This window comes from Pseudorca crassidens, chromosome 1, assembly GCF_039906515.1.
Source record: "Pseudorca crassidens isolate mPseCra1 chromosome 1, mPseCra1.hap1, whole genome shotgun sequence".
NCBI classification, from domain to species: domain Eukaryota; kingdom Metazoa; phylum Chordata; class Mammalia; order Artiodactyla; family Delphinidae; genus Pseudorca; species Pseudorca crassidens.
In genome coordinates, this window is record NC_090296.1 from 187,108,072 (window position 1) to 187,129,880 (window position 21,809).

The window sequence follows — 21,809 nt, forward strand, 5'->3', positions numbered from 1 at the left end:
CAGATGGTGATCAAAGACCAAAGCAGTGAAATAGTCATTGTGACCTCATTTTCCAAAGACATCTCCACAAGGTTAAGTGCTTCACATTCCCCTGTTCATGGCCCAGGCTTCTAAGAGAAGCATATTGGAGACAGGTGACATGGGGCCATGCTAGGGTCCTCCCACCAGAGCTAAAGGTCACACCCAGATGAGGATTAGCAAGATCTCTAAAGGCCTGGAGAAAACCATAGGGTCTAATGAATTCATTCTGTGTTTGTGACCAGAAGTGATGTAACAATGGCTCGGGTAGTGCCTTCCTCAAGACTTTGGGAAGCTTACCCTGATAATGGCTAAAAAGCTCTAGCTGCAAAAATCCCTCAGGTAACTTTCCCCTAGTCTCAAACAAACCTTACAGCTCCGGTTTTATTGAAATCCTGTGGATTTACCTTGTTACCAAACCAGACTTAGGTCTGCTCATCCACCATGCAGCAAAGCCAATTTACTGACGCCAGATTGTGGTGAAAGTACAGCATTTATTGCAGGGCCAGCAAGGGGTCTGGGCAGGCCATGCTCGAAAGACCTAACCTCCCCAGTGGTTTTCAGGGAGGCATTTTTAAAGGCAATATTTGGGGTGAGGGCTGCAGGGTGCCTTCTTCTGATTGGTTGGTGGTGAGGTAACAGGGTGATGTTTCAGGAATGTTAATCATCAGCCTTTTGGTGTCAACAGTCTGGGGTGTAAGTGCTTGTGCTCAGCTTGTAGTCAGCATCCTCTACCTGGAGTGGGCAGGGAGGTGTCTTTGGTTCCTACAGAACAACTCAAAGATATCCTTCAGATTGTTATGTGTATCCCTTGAGGAGGAACTAGGACTCTCTTTTTTTTTTTTTTTTTTTTTTGCGGTACGCGGGCCTCTCACTGTTGTGGCCTCTCCCGTTGTGGAGCACAGGCTCCGGACGCGCAGGCTCAGCGGCCATGGCTCACGGGCCCAGCCGCTCCGCGGCATGTGGGATCCTCCCAGACCGGAGCACGAACCCGCGTCCCCTGTATTGGCAGGCAGACTCTCAACCACTGCACCACCAGGGAAGCCCTAGGACTCTCTTTTATTGCTGAAGTGTTGTTATTACTTTTCTTGTTTAAACTGATTTTCCTTTGTTTCTGCATTCCCTCACTTCCCTGATTAGTTACTGACTGTGCCTGCTCTTTGGAACTCAGGAAGGGCCTAGGAGACTAAAGCCTTTTTCTACAAACAAGAAATGGGGATATATTGCAGGAAGGTAGACCCCTTCCAGGGCCTGAGAGTGGGCTCTTGTCTAATACTCGGAAATGAATTGTCAGAGGAGACACACGTGCTGGCCAAGCAAGAGACTTTATTGGGAAGAGGCGCCCAAGTGGAGAGCAGCAGGGTGCGGGAACCCAGGAGGACTGCTCTGCCACATGGCTCGCAGTCTCGGGTTTTATGGTGATGGGGTTAGTTTCCGGGTTGTCTCTGGCCAGTCATGTTGCTTGGCACACAGTCTGACTCAGGGTCCTTCCTGGTGGTACGCGCGTCGCTCAGCCAAGATGGATTCCAGCGAGGATTCTGGGAGGTTGGTTGGACATATGGACTGGCATCTTCTCTCTCCTTTTGACCTTTCCCAAATTCTCCCGGTGGGTGGTAGCTTGTGAGTTCCGCATTACTTACCAGGACCTCCTGTTGTAAGATAACTCATGCAGGTGGCTACTATCGGGCCTGGCCAGGGCCAGCAGTTTTGGTCAGTGGTCCCCCTAAAAGATAAGGATGGACTTTTGTACCCGGAGGGCCCTGCGGGGTCCTGCTTGTTTTCCATCTGGAGAGAGTATTGGCTATGAAGCAGTAGAGGTCTGTTACAAGATTTTGTGCCAGTGACCAGTTTAAACAGCCCCTTGGCAGTGTCCCTCCAGGATCTAAATGCTGAGCCCTATGTAGACAGGAGGGTCTGGGCTGTCGTAAGGATAGCCTTCTGTCCTGCTGGGTTATAAATACAGCATGAGAAACTCCTTCCTCATCTTCTCCACCGTCAGGTCACAGAATATTTGTCCTCCTTTAGCTACAGGGGAGAATTCTCTAAATCGTTGCCATATAACCCGAACAAGAATGATGGTTTAAGTTGTCTCTCCTTGAGGAAATAAGTATGCTGCTAGCTGCCCTAATCCAAATAGCTCTGTCTGTGTCGACAGTAGATGAGAAAAAATGTTCTATCCTTAACATTTGAAGGGTGAGAGCAGATCTCAGCTCTCAAGAAAGGGCATTTCTTTTGTCTCGGTGGTTTCTCCCTCTTCTGTGTTTTCTTCACAAAAAGAATAGTCACATATGTGCACTTTGGTTTGTTGATTTAAAGAGAATTTTTACACTTGGTTAGAAAAAAAATGAGAGGCTTATACCACAAAAGAAATTCGAGCAGAGGCAGCGTCGCCTGGAAGTAGTTTTGGGGCTCTACAGGTGGAAGTGAGCTTGAACGCCAGCTCCTCCTCTTCTTAAGGATGGGAGCTTGGTCAAGCTAATGAATATCTTGTTTCCTCATTTGCAAAATACGAATAATAGTAATACCTTCTTCCTAGGACTGTAGGGAGGATTAAATATGAAAGCACATTTAAAGAGTTTAGAACAATGACTAACACATGCTAAGGGATAGTTTGTGATTTTAAAAAGGCCCCACTTTCCCTACCCAAGTTCTGAACAAATTAAGCGTAAGACAAAAGGAGACTAAAATACTGGGGACTTCCCCGGTGGTGCAGTGGTTAAGAATCCTCCTGCCAATACAGGGGACAATGGTTCCATCTCTGGTCTGGGAAGATCCCACATGCTGCGGAGCAACTAAGCCCATGCGCCACAACTACTGAGCACTCATTCTGCAACTGCTGAAGCCCGTGTGCCTAGAGCCCGTGCTCCGCAACAAGAGAAGCCACCGCAGTGAGAAGCCCGCGCACCGCAACGAAGAGTAGCCTCCGGCTCGCCGCAACTAGAGAGAGCCCGCGTGCAGCAACAAAGACCCAGTGCAGCCAAAAATAAATAAAAATTAAAAAAAGAAAGGAGACTAAAATATTAACTTGGTTCCTTGATAAAGTCAATGCTGAAATATAGCTGAGGGTTAGGGCAGCAGTGGGCTGTACCCCAGAATGAGGCTAACATCCTCACCAGTTCCATTCTCACCAGACACATGTGGACCATCTCAAGCCTTCCCACATGGGGGCCCAGAGAGAGACTGGGAGACACAGTGTTAGACTAGAGAAGCCCCATTGCTTTTGGGAGAGAGGGAGGAGCGGGGAGAGGGTTTGGGGGAAAATCACACTTTCTGGAAAGTCAGCGAGTGGAAGAGGTGCCTCCCCGCCAACGTGGCCATTGTGAGCCGTTATAATGGCTGTGTCGTGTCTTTTGCTGTTTGTTTTTATTAAAAATCTCCAAGGAGACTATAAATAATTTGCCACCCCTTCTAGGACACCTTCCCCACCAATCCTGGCCTTTATTTTCACCCTCTTCTCAATTTCCAACCCAGGAGTCTGTAGAGCTGGCTTGGGCCTTAGCACAGGTGAGCTGTATTTGCATCGATTTCATATACCTGTTCTCTCTCTCCACCCACCTCATCCCTCCATGTTCCTCAGCGCCCTGGGCATTATGGGTGTTGTACCATTTCCCCAGATTTCATGACATTTCCCGCTCCACGCAGAGGCCAGAGGGAGACCCTGGATATGTATCAGAGGAGACCAGAGCAGAAGCGAGTGCTGATCCATGGACCTTTCTGGACCACAGGGTCTCTACTCTTCACACTGTTTCTACCCCCAAATTGGTGAATTTGCTCTTTAATTTAATTCAACAACCACTTAATAAAAACTGGTGGTCAAGGAGAATGAGACGGGCCCTCCCCTTCCCCCCCCGCCCCCTTCAGGGTCACATTCTGGGGAGACCACACTCAACCAGCAGCCCCTGTGGAGCTTTCTCTCTCCAGGCTGCACGACGTGCTCCCTCCTCTTGCCTTTTCAGGCCTAGAGAAGGTAAGCATCCCCGTGCTGACTGCAGCATCCCTTGTGGGCATGTGTCGGACCCTTCCCACCCCTATGGAAACACTGAGGTCCCTTTACTAAGCTCTCCTCAGTTACCAGTTCCGGGTGCTATCTATTCTCACTCCAGACCCTGCCTGAACAAGACATTAGGCAGATGGCCCAGGAGCATGTGTCCTTGTTTAAACTGAAACCCGAGTCGTCCTTGGATGGTGGCTCTGAGCCTGCCCGCTGCCCGCTGCCGGGGACACGGCGCCAGGAGCAGCAGGCTCTCGGGCAGGAGGCGGCTGTATGCCTCTGCCCCGTCCTGAAGGCTCTCTGGGTGTCAGTTGTTGGTAAAGGGTCTTTTCCAGGGTATCCACCCACAGAAAGGCGGGTAAAAACAGAGGGGAGGGAGGGATCAGGGGGCAGCAGAGCCAGTAAGGTGATGTGTGAAAGTGTTCCCGGGAGGGTAGGGATGTTGGGAAGTCTGATGATTCCAAGGTGGGTGAGGAAGTGGCAGAGTGGGGAGAACAAATGAGGAGGAGAGGCGGCTAAGAGATAAAATGGGCCCAAAAGGGAGCCGTGGGAGATGTCTATCTACCTACCTATCTACCTATATAAAGAACTAGGGCTTTGCTATTATATTATTTTAAGAATATGTAACTGTGTTGAGTTTCTGCGAGGAGCTGGTCTCTGTGCTAGACACAGAGGACACAAAGATGAGCTTCGGACAGGATAGAGGCCTCGCCCCCAGAGGGCTGGGAAGCCCGTGCAGTGGTTTCCAACCTTGCTTTTGCTTCCATATATAGGAACTTCCATACATTTATCCCCTCCCTTCTGGCCCCCACTGAGAATCACTGATGCCCTGGCGCACACACACACCTATCTGAAATGCTAGGCAGGCGCGATAAGCTACACCGCGTAGGTAAGCGTCACCCTAACAGCACTGAAGAGGAAGCAAGAGGTAACATCCAAGCCGGCCCTTGAGTAAGGAGTGTGATACGGGTGGTGAAGCGAGCAGAGCATCCCACACGGGGGAGGTGGTGTGAGCAGCGGCAGAAGAGTGAAGTACCCAGTAGGTCCAGGAAGAGCAGGCATCCTTGCGCCCCACGCAGGAAGGGTTGCTGGATTCAGTAAATAAAAACGGCAGATTGTCCCCCCATTAGGGCAGATTGATATTTTAAAAGTATTCATTGTTTATCTGAAACTCCAGTTTGACTGGGCATCCTGTATTTTACCTGTTGGCACCCCTACCTGACCCATAGGGCCTCTGGGCACACCTCCTGGCCAGTCTAAGGAGCATGTCCGGCCCCGGGGCTTCCGGGAGTTTGCACGGGAAGCCGCTCAAAGCAGTGGCCTTACTGAGACTTGCTTGGTCAGCGGTGGAAAATGTTCCTGATTGTGTTCTGGTTTCGTCTTTAAATTATGATTAGCACAAGAGGAAAGCATTGCCAAAGGTGGCTATTTCAAATATCTCGGCGGTGAAATCATACGACTGTTCCTGCTGTACCAAGTATTGGGGGCTATTAGTGAAAAGAAATGCTGCATGGGAAGCATGGACGTTTCCACTCTGCAAAGGGCAACAACGCTGACACCCAGATGCAGGCTTTTGACTCTCTTGCCCTCTGGTGGCCGAATATCTACACAGGAATTTGAGTTCCTGCTCCTCTCGTGCCCTTGGACTAACTGCTCTATCTCTGCAGTAAGTGACATAATTAAGGAAGATGCAAACAGCTGCAGGTCCAGGCAGATCCTAAGCCCCAAAGCCAGCCCGAGAGGTGCTTGGATCCAGGGAAGAGGCGTAGAAGGCTGTGTTTCTCTTCTGTAGCCTCTTTGTACTTCATGAAGCTCCTGGGCCAGGTTTCAGGCCCTGGGGATTGAATCTGCCCACCGTTGCCTTTACTTTCATTCATTCATCCGACAGGTACTTCCAGAGTCCCTGTGATGAGCCAGGCACTGTGCTGGGTGCTGGACGTAACATCTGGCGTATTTCATTTTGATGTGGAGTTAAACCAGAGGGTTGGCACACAGCTCTAGAAATCACACTCAAGGCAAATTGAACAAATCACTAGGCACAGGAATTTTAAAATTGTGAAAGCACCTACATGACTAATACATTTTTCGTTGACTCCAATTTTCCTGCCACATCCTTCCTTTATAACTCATACCTACAGCGTCTTTTTGATAAACGGTCCTGAGACTTCTTGGTAACCGTTCATAATTTGGCACACAGTAATCAATCAGATTGCACATAATGCAAAATTAATGCCATGTGACGTGCCTAGAGCTATTCCTAACTTTATGAAAAAAGAGGGTCTTGGCAGAATGTTGGATTTTTCCTCCTTTCATAGAACATGCGATGCTGAGTTGCTGACAGTGAAAGAATGTACCAACAGAAAGCTATTAGAACGGTGAAGTTGTTTTGGAAAGAGTTGGGTCTGTTTGTGGTCGTACTGACCCAAATATATCAGTGTAAAATCCTAGGTGGGATGTTGCTATGTCACCTGAGTTTGTTCAGCTCTACAGGGTCACTTTCCCAACTTCTGCCACCCCACATGCAGTTCATCTTTACACCATGCCTATTTCACTTCCTATGTAGTTCTCAAACCTACCTGCTCTTGATGCAGATTAGTATATAGAGGCTGGATAAACAACAAGGTCCTACTGTCTAGCACGGGGAACTATATTCAATATCTTGTGATAAACCATAATGGAAAAGAATATGAAAAAGAATGTATATACACGTGTGTGTGTATATATCTGAATCACTTTGCTTTATGCCAGAAATTAACACAGCATTGTAAATCAACTATACTTCAACTAAAAAAAATTTTTTTAATGAAAATTTGCCTTCAGCTTTCCCTTGAAATTTAAAGCACTCAGGTTTCAAATCAATAAATACTTTCTTAAATGATCAAAAAAAAATCTACTTGCTCTTTTAATCCTTACTTCCTCCTTAGGTCAGATCCTTGCATCTTTTCCCCTGAACTGTTATAACAGACAGTTTAGTGTAGTCCCTTTTTCTGCTTCTCTGAAATACATTCTCCACACAGATTTGTCTAAAACACAGATCATGTCTCTGCAGCACTTACAGGATAAAGCAGACTCCTTGCGCATGGAACACATGGGACCACCACCCGTCCAGCCGCATCTAACATCACTCCCGTGTCCTTCCCATTACGTCCCTGCTTGTAGCTGCTCTGAATTGGTTTGTGGACCTGTTAAACGAATATCCAAACATAGATACTACTTCTGTGCTATATTGCTTAAGGGTTTTCTCCCTTATATAACCAGATAGCCCTGAGGTGACCAAATCCCATTCTAACCATACTATGAATCTGCCCTGACTGTGTTTTCAGAGTGCTGTCATCCATGAGTACTGTGTTTATCAGATTCCAGGCTTCCTGCCTCCCCCGCCACCCGCCCCCAGCTGTGTAGGATTCTCTGGCTAATTCTCTTTGTGTCCCCAGGGTTGCGTGAAATGGATTTTGACCTCAACATGGAGTAAAAATGCTTTGGTTATAAAGGCCTACCACCTTTTTTTTGGAAAGGTTACTGGTGGGGTAAGGGTGGGGACGCCCAGTCTCTCTAACTGGGGAACAAGTTTGTTCCTGGCAGGTGCTTCCTACACTAAATTTTAACGTGTTCTAATTTTCCCAATCAGTCTTGCAAACGTAATGTCACTGGGCGTGCCTCATCCGAATCTATTCTTGATATTTCCATTATGTTTAGATTACTGAGGTCACTGCATTTTATTTTTGTTGAGAGCTCTACAGACTTTGAAGAAAAATGCCAAAATAAATTCCCTGAATTTAGTAGAGAGGGAATAGCTATGCGTATCACCGTGTGGGAATGACCTGATGAATACCAACGGATCTCGGGGTTCTGCCCAGCAATGTCACTTTCTACTTTGACCCACCAGACTTAGTCACCTGTCTGGCTCTCTTAGGGATCATGACCCACATGGGGATGATAAAGGATGGCTTATCATGTTATCACTGAGATTGATAGCACTGCCTATCAGGTTCTATTTATTCATTGACCACACTAAAATGGCACTTATGAGGGGCCGGGCACCGTCCTTCTTTTATCCTTATAACAACCCTATGAGGTAGGTACTACTATTATGTCCATCTTATTGGTAGGAAAACTGAAGTCACTTGCCCATGTTGGCATAGTAAGTAAGGGATGGAGCAGAGACTCACGCTTGGACTCAGAGTCTGCGCTGTCTCCATGCTGACACTCCTGGAGAAACATGAGCAGCTCAAGGTGACTAAAGCCACGTGCTTCTCCTCACCTTAGAGCTCAGTGCGTACCCCGCTCAGCCTCTGTGTAAAGACGAGGCCTCAAGAGCTAGGCTGTAGCTTGTATGTGCAGACAGCATTGGTACTCAAGGTAGAACGCTGGGAATAAAGCATAAGCAACTCTCTGCTCCCTCCCGTTAGTACAGCTGGGGCCCCCGGATGGAAGAGCTGCTTAAGAACAAAGACGCTCCAGCCTGAGTTGTTATCCTCCTTCCTGACATGAGCCTGGGTTGTCTGCAAAAGCTGTAGGAGAAGAACTGAGATATTAGGTTATCATGGCGAGGGGTCTCAGAATTTATCCAGCCTAAAGCCTTCATTCTACAGGTGAGAAATCCCAGGACCCAGAGAGGTTAAATAACCACTGATCCAGGTTTCCCTGGTGGCTCAGTGGTTAAGATTCCACCTGCCAATGCAGGGGACACGGGTTTGAGCCCTGGTCCAGGAAGATCCCACATGCTGCGGAGCAACTAGGCCCATGTGCCACAACTGCTGAGCCTCTGCTCCACAACAAGAGAAGCCAAAACAATGAGAAGCCAGCGCATCGCGAGGAAGAGCAGCCCCCACTCGCCGCAACTGGAGGAAGCCCATGCACAGCAACGAAGACCCAATGCAGCCAAAAACCAAAACAAAGCAAAACAAAAACAAATAAATAAATTTAGGCAAAACAATTATTTAAAAGAGGCAAATCAGCTTTATTAAAAACAAACAAAACCACTCCTCCAAGATCACACAGCTCAAGAGTGAGCAGGAATTTGCTTCTGTGTAAACTGAGAACCTGAATAAAACAGCACTTTGTTAATTACTAGTTTACTGCCTCTGTTTTGTTATCTTTGGATTTTTTGTTCACCAGGCCACACTTATTGTTGTTGATTTTTTTTTTCTTATTGGAGAAACATAGATGCTGGTCTACGTAACTTCTGTGTCATAGTGACTCAGACTGGTGTGAAATCGATGAGCTTTTCCTTGGGAGAATATTTAAACCAGAGTGGGCAGATCGCAGAGCATGTGCTCTTGTGAACAAATACGCAGAGAAGGCGGGAAGGCGTAACAGAGAGACATTGCCCAAGACCCCAGCAGACACACCGTGAAACGGTTCGATTATTATAGCTCCAAACTAACTGCCCTGCTGCTCATCTGCCCCCTCCCCGCCACTCCATGCAATAAAGCCCCCACTGTGCGAACAGAACCACTTTCTAAAGCACGGATTTGGTCCATTCACCCCTCATGGCCTACAGATGACAAGTTAAACTTCTCCTTTGAAATGCAAGAACCCTCGAAATGGCCCTTACTTGTTTTAACAATCTTCTGCCAATCCCCATCCCCATCATCAATTTTTTATTTATTTTTTAAAAATTAGAAAAGAATTGAACTAGAGTTGATTTACAATGTTATATTAGTTTCAGGTGTACAACGTAATGGTTGGATATTTTTATAGATTATACTCCATTTAAAATTATGATAAAATATTGACTATATTCCCTGTGCTGCAGATTACATCCGGTGCTGTGTCTTTTTATTTTATACCTAGCAGTTTGTACCCCTTAATCCCCTTCTGCTACCTTGCCCCTCCCCCTTCCTCCCCGTGGGTAACCACTAGTTTGTTCTCTGTATCTGTGAATCTGCTTCTGTTTTGTTATATTCATTCGTTTGTTTTATTTTTTAGATTCCACATATAAGTGAAAATGTACAGTATTTGTCTTTCTCTGTCTGACTTACTTGACTAAGAGTAATACCCTCCAGGTCCATCCGTGTTGCTGCAAATGGCATTATTTCATTCTTTTTTATAGCTGAGTAACATTCCATTGTGTATATACCACATCTTCTTTATCCCTGCATGTAATGATGGACACTTTGGTTGCTTCCATGTCTTGGCTATTATAAATAATGCTGCTATGAACATCGGGGTGCATATATCTTTTCGAATTACTGTTTTCGTCTTCTTCGGATATATACCCAGGACTGGAATCGCTGGATCATATGGTGGTTCTATATTTAGTTTCTTGAGGAACAGCCATGCTGTTTTCCACAGTGGCTGCACCAATTTATATTCCCAGCAACAGTGCACGGGGGTTCCCTCCTCACCAACGTTTATTATTTGTTGTCTTTTTGATGATAGCCATTCTGACAGGTGTGAGAGATCTCATTGTGATTTTGGTTTGCATTTCCCTGATGATTAGTGATGCTGAGCGTCTTTTCATGCACCTGTTGGCCATCTTTATATCTTCTTTGAAAAAAATGTCTATTCGGGTCTTCTGCCCACCATTAATTTTTTAAAATGTCTTCATTTTCGGCCATTATTTGTCACCATCCCCTACTCCCCACACTCCCCAACACATACCCCACAACTCATGCTCTCAAGGCATTGGCTATTGCACTTGGGTTCCCTGAGTTGAAATGCTCGTTCCCCAGAGATTCGCCTGGTGACACTCTATTTATTCTTTGAGACCACATGGCACCCTCGCTCCCGTCTTTCCTGTTCTTGATCAATATGGTTGCTCCTCCTTCCATGCCCCTGGTTTATACCTTTACTAGAAATCTTCTCATCTTTCTTTAATTAAGTCAACATAGATATTATCTTCTTAGTCTACGTGGTACCATCATTCCTTCATTGATCCCACCATGCAAAACATTTTCTCAGTGTCTCAGTGGGCCAAGGGCTGTGGTACGAGCTGGGGATTCAAAAATGATCTAAAGCTATTCTCGCTCCTTTGAGACCTTACAATCTCATGACAGAGGCTTACATATGAGCAAATAAATACTGTGCAGTGTGACAAACATTCACAAATCTATGGCTTGTCTTATCACTTCCTCCATCCTTAACATCCACCGATGGCAAAGGAGTGCTCGATAACTTCTTGAACAAGTGATGGTAGGAATGAATGATGCCATGGATGGAGTGGTCACCTTTAACCTAAACCAGTACTCCACACGGCAGTGTCTTATGAGGCACTTTTAAGAGTTACACAAACAAAACATTTTACTTTTAAAAACCAGTTATGTGTCTACTCTACTATATGTAAGAAAATATATAATTATCAAACCCATACTTTTAACAATATTATAGATGAGAAAAAGCTTAATCTTTTTAAGTGAGTCAATATAAAGTCCATACTAATATAATGTGAAAATTTGGTTGCAGAATATAAATGGCTGAACTTTTAGAAATACTGCCTTAAACAAGGTAACTTTCAGTTTCCTTTCCTTTTTCTTTTTTTCATAAATTTATTTATCTCTGGCTGCGTTGGGTCTTTGTTGCTGCGTGTGGGCTTTCTCTAGTTGTGGAGAGCGGGGGCTACTCTTCGTTGCAGTGCGTGGGCTTCTCACTGCGGTGGCTTCTCTTGTTGCAGAGCATGGGCTCTAAGTGCGTGGGCCTCAGTAGTTGCAGCATGCGGGCTCAGGAGTTGTGGCTCGTGGGCTCTAGGTGCGTGGGCTTCAGTAGTTGTGGCACACGAGCTTAGTTGCTCCGCAGCATGTGGGATCTTCCTGGACCAGAGCTTGAACCCGTGTCCCCTGCATTGGCAGGCGGATTCTTAACCACTGCACCATCAGGGAAGTCCCCACCGTTTGCTTTTCGTAGGTTTTGTTCTTTTCCTCAATCCAGTCTATATAAATTTACCTGTAGAATTTGGGGAACCTCTTGAAATAAATCTTTTAGTGTAAAAACTTGCAGCCAAGGGCTATTTAAATCTTTAAAAAGATAGGACAAAGAAAGTGTGTGTGTTGAAGATGTACCAAACCATATTTATATTATTTTATTTCAGAAGTGATTCTGTAAACTCTTCACTTGGATGTCCTGATTTTCACAGGTGAGACCTGTTCAGATGACAGGGGATAGAACTGCACATAGGCTGGGTTGAGGAGGGAGGAAGATTAGGGAATGGCTTTGCCAGGCATCCTGAGCAGTTGGACATGGTTCTTTGACATTTATTAGGTACAGCAGTAGCTACATGAGGACGAGGATGACAGCAACTCTGGGAAACCAACAGGGATCTGTCCTTGTCCTCGTACAGCCGTTTCGAGCCTACCTGGTCTTTTTTTCCTGTGGCTGCCGCTTACTCTTTTTTTTTTTTGGCTGCGTGGCATGTGGGATCTTAGTTCCCTGACCAGGAATCAAACCGGCGCCTCCTGCATTGGAAGCGCAGAGTCTTAACCACTGGACCACCAGGGGAGTCCCTGCTTACTCTTTATTTCTCTCTTCTCTCTCTCCTCTCTCTCCCCCTCCCTCCCTCCCTCCCTCCCTCCCTCCCTCCCCCTCCCTCCCTCCCTCCCCCCTCCCTCCCTCCCCCTCCCTCCCTCTCTCTCTCTCTCTCTCTCTCTCTCTCTCTCTCTCTCTCTCTCTCTCTCTCTCTCTCGTCCATGGCTTTTGCCTGCTAACGTCTCTGTTTGTGGGTCTCAGCTTTTCCCCCACCATATGCTTGCATCTGGGGTGACTAACTCAACCCAAGTTCCCTGGGACTTCCCAGGTTTTAAGCCCAGAATTTCCACATCTTGGGAACACCCAAAGTCCTGGGCAAACCATCTCTTTTCTATATGGCTCATATGCAAATTCTGTAAGAAAGAAGAGGGAAGACCTGACTGGGTCTCTTAACCCCTTCCCAGCCCAGAGCATCAGAGCTCTCCCACCAGGCTCTCCCATCAGGGTGCTAATCCCTAGTGGCTGGACCAAGGTCAGGCTTGGGGGTGGCATAGAGAAGCTTCCCCAGTGCCTTCCTCAGAAGGTGCTTGTGAGCTGGGCAAGCCTGGAATTTGCTTTGCTGGTCCCCTTTTCACTGTACACACCAGCTTGTCATTTATCAGGGTCCTGGGGTTCTTATGCATATTGGCTGTGGGTGTGTTGAATGGCGGATGTATATATGTGAGGGACCAGGTAGAAACTACCTGTTATCATTTCATTCCTTTCATTTTTATGAAATCAATCATGGTACACAGATTAGACTTCTAATATAGTGTTATGGAAACCCTGGCCCAGCTTCTAATTATGATCCCAACCTTGTCCACTCCAGAGAACATAAAGTTTGCAAAAAGCTATGTTTCAATAGCAAAACAGCATAACCTGGGAAACGTCGAATTTTACGCACATGGGGATGAACACAAAATTCCCCGTCCCCCCCCCCGTCCCCCCCCCCCCCCCCCCCCCCGGCTGGAAGGCAGAGAAGCTGAGCTGCAGAGTGGTTGGTAAAGGCCGGAGGTCTTCATCTCCCTCCACAAGTTCAGCACCCCACCCACCCACTTGGCCCCAGAAATTAGGTCCTTCATTATTAAAACTGTTTTTCCCATCTGTAAGAAACAGAAATTCTCCCCACCTCTTAAATTCTAGGGGCCGGGTTGGGGGAGAGAAAAATGAAATCGCTGTAAAAATACTTAAGTTCTGAAGCACATGATTGGTTTTCAGGAATTGACCGTAAAACTAGAGGGTGAAGAAGCTGGAGGGCTGAGGCTCGGGGCGGGGCTGCTGCAGCATCCCGTACCCCATTGCACTCCCGGGGCACCCCGCGTCCTAGGAGCATCGGCAGCGCCGTACTCCACGTGCGGGGTGAACTCGGCCAGCTCCGCGCCATCCCGGTGTCACTGCGTACCCCTGTTGCCCCCCACCCCCTCCCCTCCCTCCCCCTCCCCTCCCCCACCCCTCCCCTCTCCCCCCACCTCGCGGGAACCGAAGGGCTGTGTATTTGCACTGACCTTTCCATTCTCTGCTGTCGGTGGCCCTCTTACAAATAAAGTTTGTGGCTAAGAACTGCTGAGAAAACTGAAAAAACAAGTCTAGATGCATTATTGAAACGAAGTCTAGTTCAGCATTTACTTGGCAATGAAGCATAGGGAGACCGTCAGTCCAGTTTGAAATGGGTTCCCCTGCCCTGGTAGGAAAGGTGGGGAGCTCTGAGTTCTAGAGGTAGGGGTGGAGGAGAGCAGAGGCTCAGGGGAGGGAGCAGTAAGGACCATCCCCTCCCCTTGGGGCCCCAAGACGCACATCTGTAGACCTGGTTTCTGCTGAATCAAGGTCACCTCCAGGGCAGGCTCTCAGGGCCCCACACCCCACCCCTGTACTGTACAGGTGTGCCTTCCCGGCCACGCCTCCCCCAGCTCATCTCACGGGCTCTTTCCCCTACTGACCATGCCCAGGCTCCTCTCCAGCATCTCTGATGGCTGGTCCCAGCCTCACCTCCTCAGGGAAGCCCTGCCCACCTGGGATGGTCCATGGCGGTACAGAACCAGCACACCGGCTGGCACACACAGCACACACCAGGTCTCAGTGAGCAGAGAGGATGCTACGCCTGGTGCCGCGTGGCTTGTACAGCAGTGCTCCCCGAATAATACCAGACCCAATTCTATAGTCGAGGGGAGAGGGATTTTAGAAGCTGGGTATAACCTCCCCCTTTACCAACCCTGACTTGATTCTTCATTTCAGTAGAGCAAAAGGAATTAGAATAATTGAGAGACCCCCTAAGGTGGTCGTGAGAAAAGAGGATAAAAGATCCTAAGTAGGGGGGAGGGATTAATTGGGAGATTGGGATTGACATGTACACACTACTATGTATAAAGTAGATAACTAATAAGGACCTACTGTCTAGCACAGGGAACTCTACTCAATACTCTGTAATGCCCTGTGTGGGAAAAGAATCTAAAAAAGAGTGGATATATGTATAACTGACTCACTTCGCTGTACACCTGAAACTAACACAACGATGTAAATCAACTATACTCCAATAAAAATTAAAACAAACAAAAAAAAGTTCCTAAGTATTCAGCAAGTTTAACAGGGTGAAGGCTGACCAGGATACAGGAGAGACAGGACCCTGACTGGCATTAACGCTCCGGGCCTCAGTTTGCTCATCTGCAGAATGGGGGAGGCCAGTGGGGAGAAGGGAACCACAGGATCCCAGTCTTCTGGCTCTGTGATTGGCTCCCCTTAGTTCTTGTTCCCCCACGACCCCCGATGGCTCACCGCAGCTTTTGAGGGAGGCCATGTGGAGAAGCCCCAAAGCAGAAATAGGCCAGCGAAGTCCCTTTCCAGTGAGGCCTCACCAAATACTCCATACTGAAAGGGTTCATAATGGTATCACTGGGAAAGGCGAGGAAGCCAGCAGGGCACTAACGTCTGTGGAAGTTCTCACGTTCCCGTGGATTCCATCCTGGGCCTTTAGGAATTCTGTGGACTATGTCGTGGCTTAGTTCACTCTGGGAGAAAAGGCATGAGCATATACGAGTTGCAGTTTTCACTTAAAAGCTGCCACCTGGGATCCAGACCGGGTCTGCGGTGACCCCGCGTGAGCTCCACCCTGACGTACTGCACACATGGCAGCTTAGCTGCAGTGTTTTGCAGAGGAGGTCTGTGCTCTCCTGTATCTAGCAACTTAAAAGAGATAAAAAGAAACCCCAATAAAAACTAACATCAATGGATTCTTTTGAAAAGAAAGCAAATCTGCTTAAAGCATTAACACATTGGATCTAAGTGTGGCTCATGAGGAATTTGTTATGACGTCGGGGAGGAACGTTCCAGGACATCGGAATAGAGAGACTTGAGTGGAGCGGGGGGCTCTTGGCCACCTCCCTTCTCCTTGGCCAGCAGGGTCTCTTTGGAGCAATGGGGATTTTAAGAACTGTGAGGAAGATTGGTTATTCTGTGGAGAGATGCTGGAGCTATAAATGCTTACCTGGTCCCATCTGTGAGATCTTTGCCCTAAACACAGAAAGGAAAATTCTGTTTTGGTGGATGAATCATACAGAATATCATATTGTAGAATTTGTGTTTCTTGATGTGAAATTGTTGGTGGGGCTTGTAATACAGAGATGAGGCTCACACCTTTAACTAATGCTTAAGTTTCTCTTTTGAGGTCTGTGTTGGGAAACTCAAGCAGCATTATTATGTTCATTTTGCATTTGGAGACCAGAGGAGTATGTAGGGCTTATCTTGGACTACACGTAAGTGACCATCTGTGCTCGTTCGCCAGGGACAGTCATACTTTCTGCATCTTGTCCTGTTGTCATTATTAATGGTGTCCCCTTTCCCTATCACAAGTGCTCTGGTTTATATTTAAGTATACAGTCGCCCTACCCAGCTGACACACAGCTGGCAACAGTAGGATTGAAGATCCTGCATTTCATTCACCAGATCACCCATTTAAGCAAATGTTTTCCCAGTTGTCAAAAGTCCTTTATTTCTGACTTACAGAGCGACACACAACAGTGTGTCCTTTAGAAAAGGAGGTGGGTGACACGTCAGACATGAGGTCTCTGACTGAAACATTGTTGCTCGTTTTTCACTTCGTTTTGTTTGACTTTCACAGTTATCAAGGCCTTGGAAAATTATATTTTATGACTTTGCCCAGCAATAATTATTTCTTTTGTGTCCCAATGTCATATCATTTTAAGCTCTCGTGTTCTTAATAGGGTTTAAAGTTAAAAAAAAAGGAAAGAAAAGAAAACAAAAATTGAAACATAGCAGCACAATTCCACAGATGCTTGATTCTAGCCATGATTTCTCTCTTGAAAAACTTACACAAAGGCAGTTGACGTGCTTTCCTCAGCCCTGTAATTAAATAGGCCTGCCGAGAAGTCATACACAACAGTTTATGATTTTTGTTATTAATGCCCAGCATGGCGATGCCTGTTGAAGTTTTATTATCACAACCAGTAATGGCCCAGTTCAGTCATAGGTTTGCTCTGAGTGCAAAATCACCATTTGCCCTTACATCACTCTTTTATCTCATCAGTTGTCTTTCCTTTTATTTATTTTTACATTGTCTTTATTCAGATGATATGATTTTTTTTTTTTGGCCACACCACGCTGTATGTGGGATCTTACTTCCCCAACCAGGGATCGAACCCACATCCCCTGCGTTGGAAGCGTGGAGCCTTAAACACTAGACTGCCAGGGAAGTCCCATCTTTCCTTCTAAATGACACGTCTCTGTGTCTTAGCTCACTTTGAGTCACGAATTGCCAACATATGGAGCCATTAACCAAGAAATCGTCTTGCACCCTTGCCGGTTAACTGAAATGGAGTTGAAAATGTAGCCTGCTGGTAACCTCTTGTAGTTCTCTATGTGACTGTGGGAAAATCGCATGTCAAGTTCTTCCCGCTTTCCTTACGCCTTTCACAGCAAATTTCAAAGTCTGGCAGTAGGCAGATTGGTTTGTCCTAGCAAGTTTTTAATCCAGAAATTAAATTAAACTGAAAAGCCTTGTATACATCCAGTTCAAATAGTGTTTCTTCCAGAAGGAACATCTCCACAGTAACGGCAATGACAATAATAGTGTGTTTCATGAAGATATGAGTTACTAAGCTAATGTAGATTGTAGAATACAGTTACTGTTTTCCAGAGACCCCTTTCAGAGAAACTGACAATCAGCGAAAAGTTCTTAGTAAAGGGCTGTGTGTTTTGGGGAGCGATGTATAGAATAGTGCCATGGCATTAACACAGAGCCTCTCAAAGTGTTGCCAGTTCCTGTGCTCAAGGAGGAGGAACAAAGGGCCAGTAATGAGTAGAGAAGAAGCTTTCCCCCATATTGTGGTCAGAAAGTTTGACTTCAGGAGAACATGTTTTACTGTAAATATGTCTAAATTTCATGGTCCTTAACGATTTATGTTAATGATCTTCACTGCTAATGCCTTTTTCTTTTGTGCATTCCCCAGAGAATTCTGCTTCGAGGAATGTCTACAGAGGCAGCAGTCTGCTTTGCTTTGGGGGAGGGGAGGGTTCGATCAGCTAAGACACGTGGTCCCCCAAGGGGGTTCCTTGGGCTGCCAGGAAACTAAGCAGAGTTCAGGATGCTTGGAGAGCTGCCCCCATCTTGCTTACCCGGGCGTCATCAAGAGGAGCTCGTTTGCTCTCACACTTTCCAAACAGCCCCAGGCAGGCAAAATCTGCATCTCAAAATGGATCTTTTCTTCCTGGATTGAGCTAGTTTGGAAGGGCCCAGGTAGGGCGGGGTGCTGTTGCTTGTTGAGGACTGCCCTTGGAGGTGCCTTGCTGCCTCCTTCATCCTGGGACCCTGCACTCTCCTGTGCCTCTGTACTGTGTCAGGGGACAGGTGGAAACTGCCAGAAGCAGGCTCTTCACACACCACATCGAGTCAGGTTGGTGTCAGAGCCCAAAGCCCAGGGACATCTGGTTTAGGCTGATGACCTGGTGCTGCAGGGTTGCTCTCTCTCTCCGTCTGCCCTGCCCCCATCCTTTCTGGCATGAATCATCTGAAGACAAATACACAACATCTATACAAGGATCCGGATAATCTGGACCTGGGGGCCTGAACACAGATCCCTCCTTCATAAGCACTTTGTACCCAAGGTAATAGTCAGGTTGAAAGGAGATTCGGCTGGCTTTTGCCTCAGGCTACCAGTACAGAAACTGTGTAAGATTAGCTCCTCCTTAAAGCAAGATTACCAGGTCCTTCTGTTGCAAAGTCACGGAGTCCTTGAGTTACCTGCGCCTTCAAACCCAACTGCCTGCCTTCCTGCTACCAGGCTTGGCTTTAACTTTCTAGATGATCTACCACTTCTTGGGTTTCAAGAAAAATTCTTTTAGGAGTTGAGGGGTCTCTTCTTGCCTTCCTGATGTGAGTTGAGCTCACCTCCTGGCAGGGTGACTTTTCTTTGTCCTTTACAGCCTTCCGAATCTTTCTTCTCCCAAGTGGCCAAAATATGTCCCCCACGCTGCCAAAGCACACAGGTGACTCAAGGTCAGAATCAGGAGCATAGGCCAGCCATTGTTCTGCACACGTTCTTCATCTAAATTAATCTAAAACCTTGCCTGAATGACCTGTAAACTGGCTCAAGTTATGGGCAGCGGCCTAACCTCTATGTTCCCCACCCCCCAAAATGATGGGGCTCCTACAGATTAAAGTATCACGCTCTCCCTACCAGCGAGTGTGTTACTTGTCCGTATCTGAAACAGCAGCACCCACGTTGCTCAGATTCGTTTCCCGTTTTGTTGTTGTTGTTTTTTTTTTGTGGATACTGTGCCTCCTCTTTTCACTTTCTGGGAAATTTGCCAGTGTTTCAAGGACTGGGTAAAGAACAAAATAAATATTTGTAGGTAGTTTAAAGGGAGAATGAGTAAGTTGGATGTAACCCTGTCCCTTCCAAAGAAAAGCATTGAATCCATTCAAATATTTTAAAGTCATTAACTGGAGAGATTCAAAAGGTTGATTTTACTAGTTTGCTTTTCAGATTTGTGATCAACGTGTGTGTGTGTGTGTGTGTGTGTGTGTGTGTGTGTGTGTGTGTGTGTGTGTGTGTGTGTGTGTGTGTGTGTGTGTGTGTGTGTGTGTGTTGGGGAGAGGAAGAAGAGTCGAGAAAGCGTAGGGAAAGGAGTACAGACTTTTTAAGTCCAGCTGAAGAGACTGAAGTTGATTGCGTGAAAAGTCAGCTGCCTCTTTGTGTCTGTTAATCAAGTTCTAAACAGTTGGTGCCGGGAAGTGTTTACTCAAGAACCTTCAGCATATACCCTGTCTTTCTCACTGTCCTTTTAAAATGGGATTTCACTGAAATTTGGGACGTTCCGCAGTCGGCTGTTTATTTCTCTGGATATCAGCCTATTGGGAAGGCTGATTCTGTGTCTGAGATTAAAGAGACGGGAGAAGCGGCTTCCAGCAAAGGCTCCTGCCGGCGATCCTGGGAAATGTTTTCCTTCCTAGGCTGCGGAGTCGCCGCAGTTGGTGGCAGGGGCCACAGGCCGTGCGGGTCCCGGGCAGGAGAGCGCATCACCTGTTGGGGCCTACGGGAGCGCGCGGCGCGGGGCTGGCCTGGGCACAGCCCGCGTTCCTCGGGGGCCCGGCCCGCGGGCGGGCGGACAGACGGACGGACGCGGGGACGCGCGCGCGGGGGGACGCGGGAGGCCCGGCGCTGGAATGCAGTTTTCCCCGGCGAGAGAGACTTTGTACCGGAGTGGAGAGTAGTTTGGGGTGGGGTTTCGCACCGTTCCCTCCTCCCCACCCCCGGGCCCCCTTCCAGGCGCTTTCTGGGAGCTTTTTCAGAACTGCGCTCTGAAGTTTAAAGACCAGCGAAGGGCCTGGGCCGTAGGCAGGGACAATGGAAGAAAATGAAAGCCAGAAATGTGAGCCGTGCCTTCCTTTCTCAGCAGACAGCAGACAGATGCAGGGTAAGTAACAGGCTCATTCAAAGATGGAGTTACGGTTCCGCGTGTCCCTCGCCGCTGGAGGCTGCTTTTTAGAACTGCAGACCGGGCGCCTGGCACAGAAAAGGCGTATTTCTTGGGGTGGTGCGTTTCCCAAACTGAGTGGAGAGCTGTGAGCTGGACTTTATCTCTGGAAGGATTTGCTTAAGCAGCAAAAGAAGTGGCGGGGTGATGTCACGTTTGTAGCCCCGTAAGCCGTCAGTACGTGCTAGATCTCTAGGCAATGACAAATATATCGCTAAAAGCAGCTTTTCATACTCACGGCTCCAGCCGTGGGAGAGAGGAGCTCTTTCTGGAAAGCTCTCTCTGGGACGGCAACACTTCCATTCATTGGTTGGGGGATTCCATGAGGCAAAGGCACGTTGGATGCAAGTTTTGTCGTATTTGAGAGTTAAATCGCAGAGTTTGGGCTGTTTTCTTTTCCAGATCGGAACAGCAGGGGAGCACTTGTCCAAGTGGGGGAGAGATGGAAAACTCGGTGAATTTTCTGTATGCTTTCATTCAAAAGTTGGGAGCTGTTAGATAATTTTCTCCGAGCAGTTTCCCTTTGTGTTTATAATAGACTTGTCTTTTCCGTAGGGAATTTCCAGAAGCCTATGTTGTTCCAAAGAAATTTTGCAGTGGGGTTGGGTTGCAGTGGAGAAAGGACTCCTTTGCTGTGCAGTGTCTGACGTCTGTGAGTCCAGAGCCTACCCTGCAGTATCATACAGGCAGCCTGTTCAGACACCAAACAATTGAGAAGCCCCCAGCCCCCAGCCTACCCTAGGTTCATCCGGGGGCCAGTTAGTAACGGTGTTTGCCGGGCTGCTGTGATGTGCGTGGGAGAAGCAACTGCACAGGGGGAAAGGTGTGTGTTTTTAAAAAAGGCAAAAGGGAAGTAACGAATGACTCATCCGCACCGAAAATGCAAAACTAAGCCAGACAGAAGAAAATGCAATTAGAAGAGATAGACGCACACACACTCCCACCCACCCACCAGTAAAATGCAGGAAACCTTAAGACCAGTAAATCCTGGAGAATCCCAGTCGCATAGCCGTCAACTGGCCGGCTGTGTTTGTGCTTCCAAAGCACCACGCTCTCCTCAGTGGGGCTCCCTCGCCTCCCTTTCTCTCCCCATTTTGATAGACAGGATCCTACAGCAGGAATTCAACCTCTGGGCTTCTGTTGAAATAAAAATACTCAGAATCTAGAGGGGCAACAAGAGTGGGACCGATTTAAGAAACGACTTTCAAACCGTAGCAATTCGAAGATACTTCACAGGCTGGAGACCGTCAGACTGAGTGTGATCCCTTTCTTTCTTCATTCATTCAACGAATATTGAGCATCTGTTACTTGGGAGTTACTGTTTTAGCTGCTGGGGATCCAGCAATGACCAAAATAGACTAAAAACACTTGC

The 21,809-nt window shown here is 47.3% G+C and overlaps 1 protein-coding gene across 18 annotated transcripts in view; it reads left to right on the top strand.

Moving 5' to 3' along the window:
• KIAA1217 (KIAA1217 ortholog) overlaps positions 1-21,809 on the top strand; it is a 772,703-nt gene that overhangs the window by 425,464 nt on the left and 325,430 nt on the right. For 2 of the 18 annotated variants that reach the window (XM_067703231.1, XM_067703215.1), the window contains exon 1: positions 20,059-20,377. The exons of 12 other annotated variants lie outside the window; for them this stretch is intronic. In XM_067703231.1, coding sequence (XP_067559332.1) covers positions 20,308-20,377 — 70 coding nt within the window. In that variant the 5' untranslated portion in view covers positions 20,059-20,307. Of the gene's footprint in view, positions 1-20,058; positions 20,378-21,809 lie in introns of those variants that run through there. 4 more of the 18 variants (XM_067703080.1, XM_067703095.1, XM_067703105.1 and 1 more) reach the window with 2 other exon arrangements.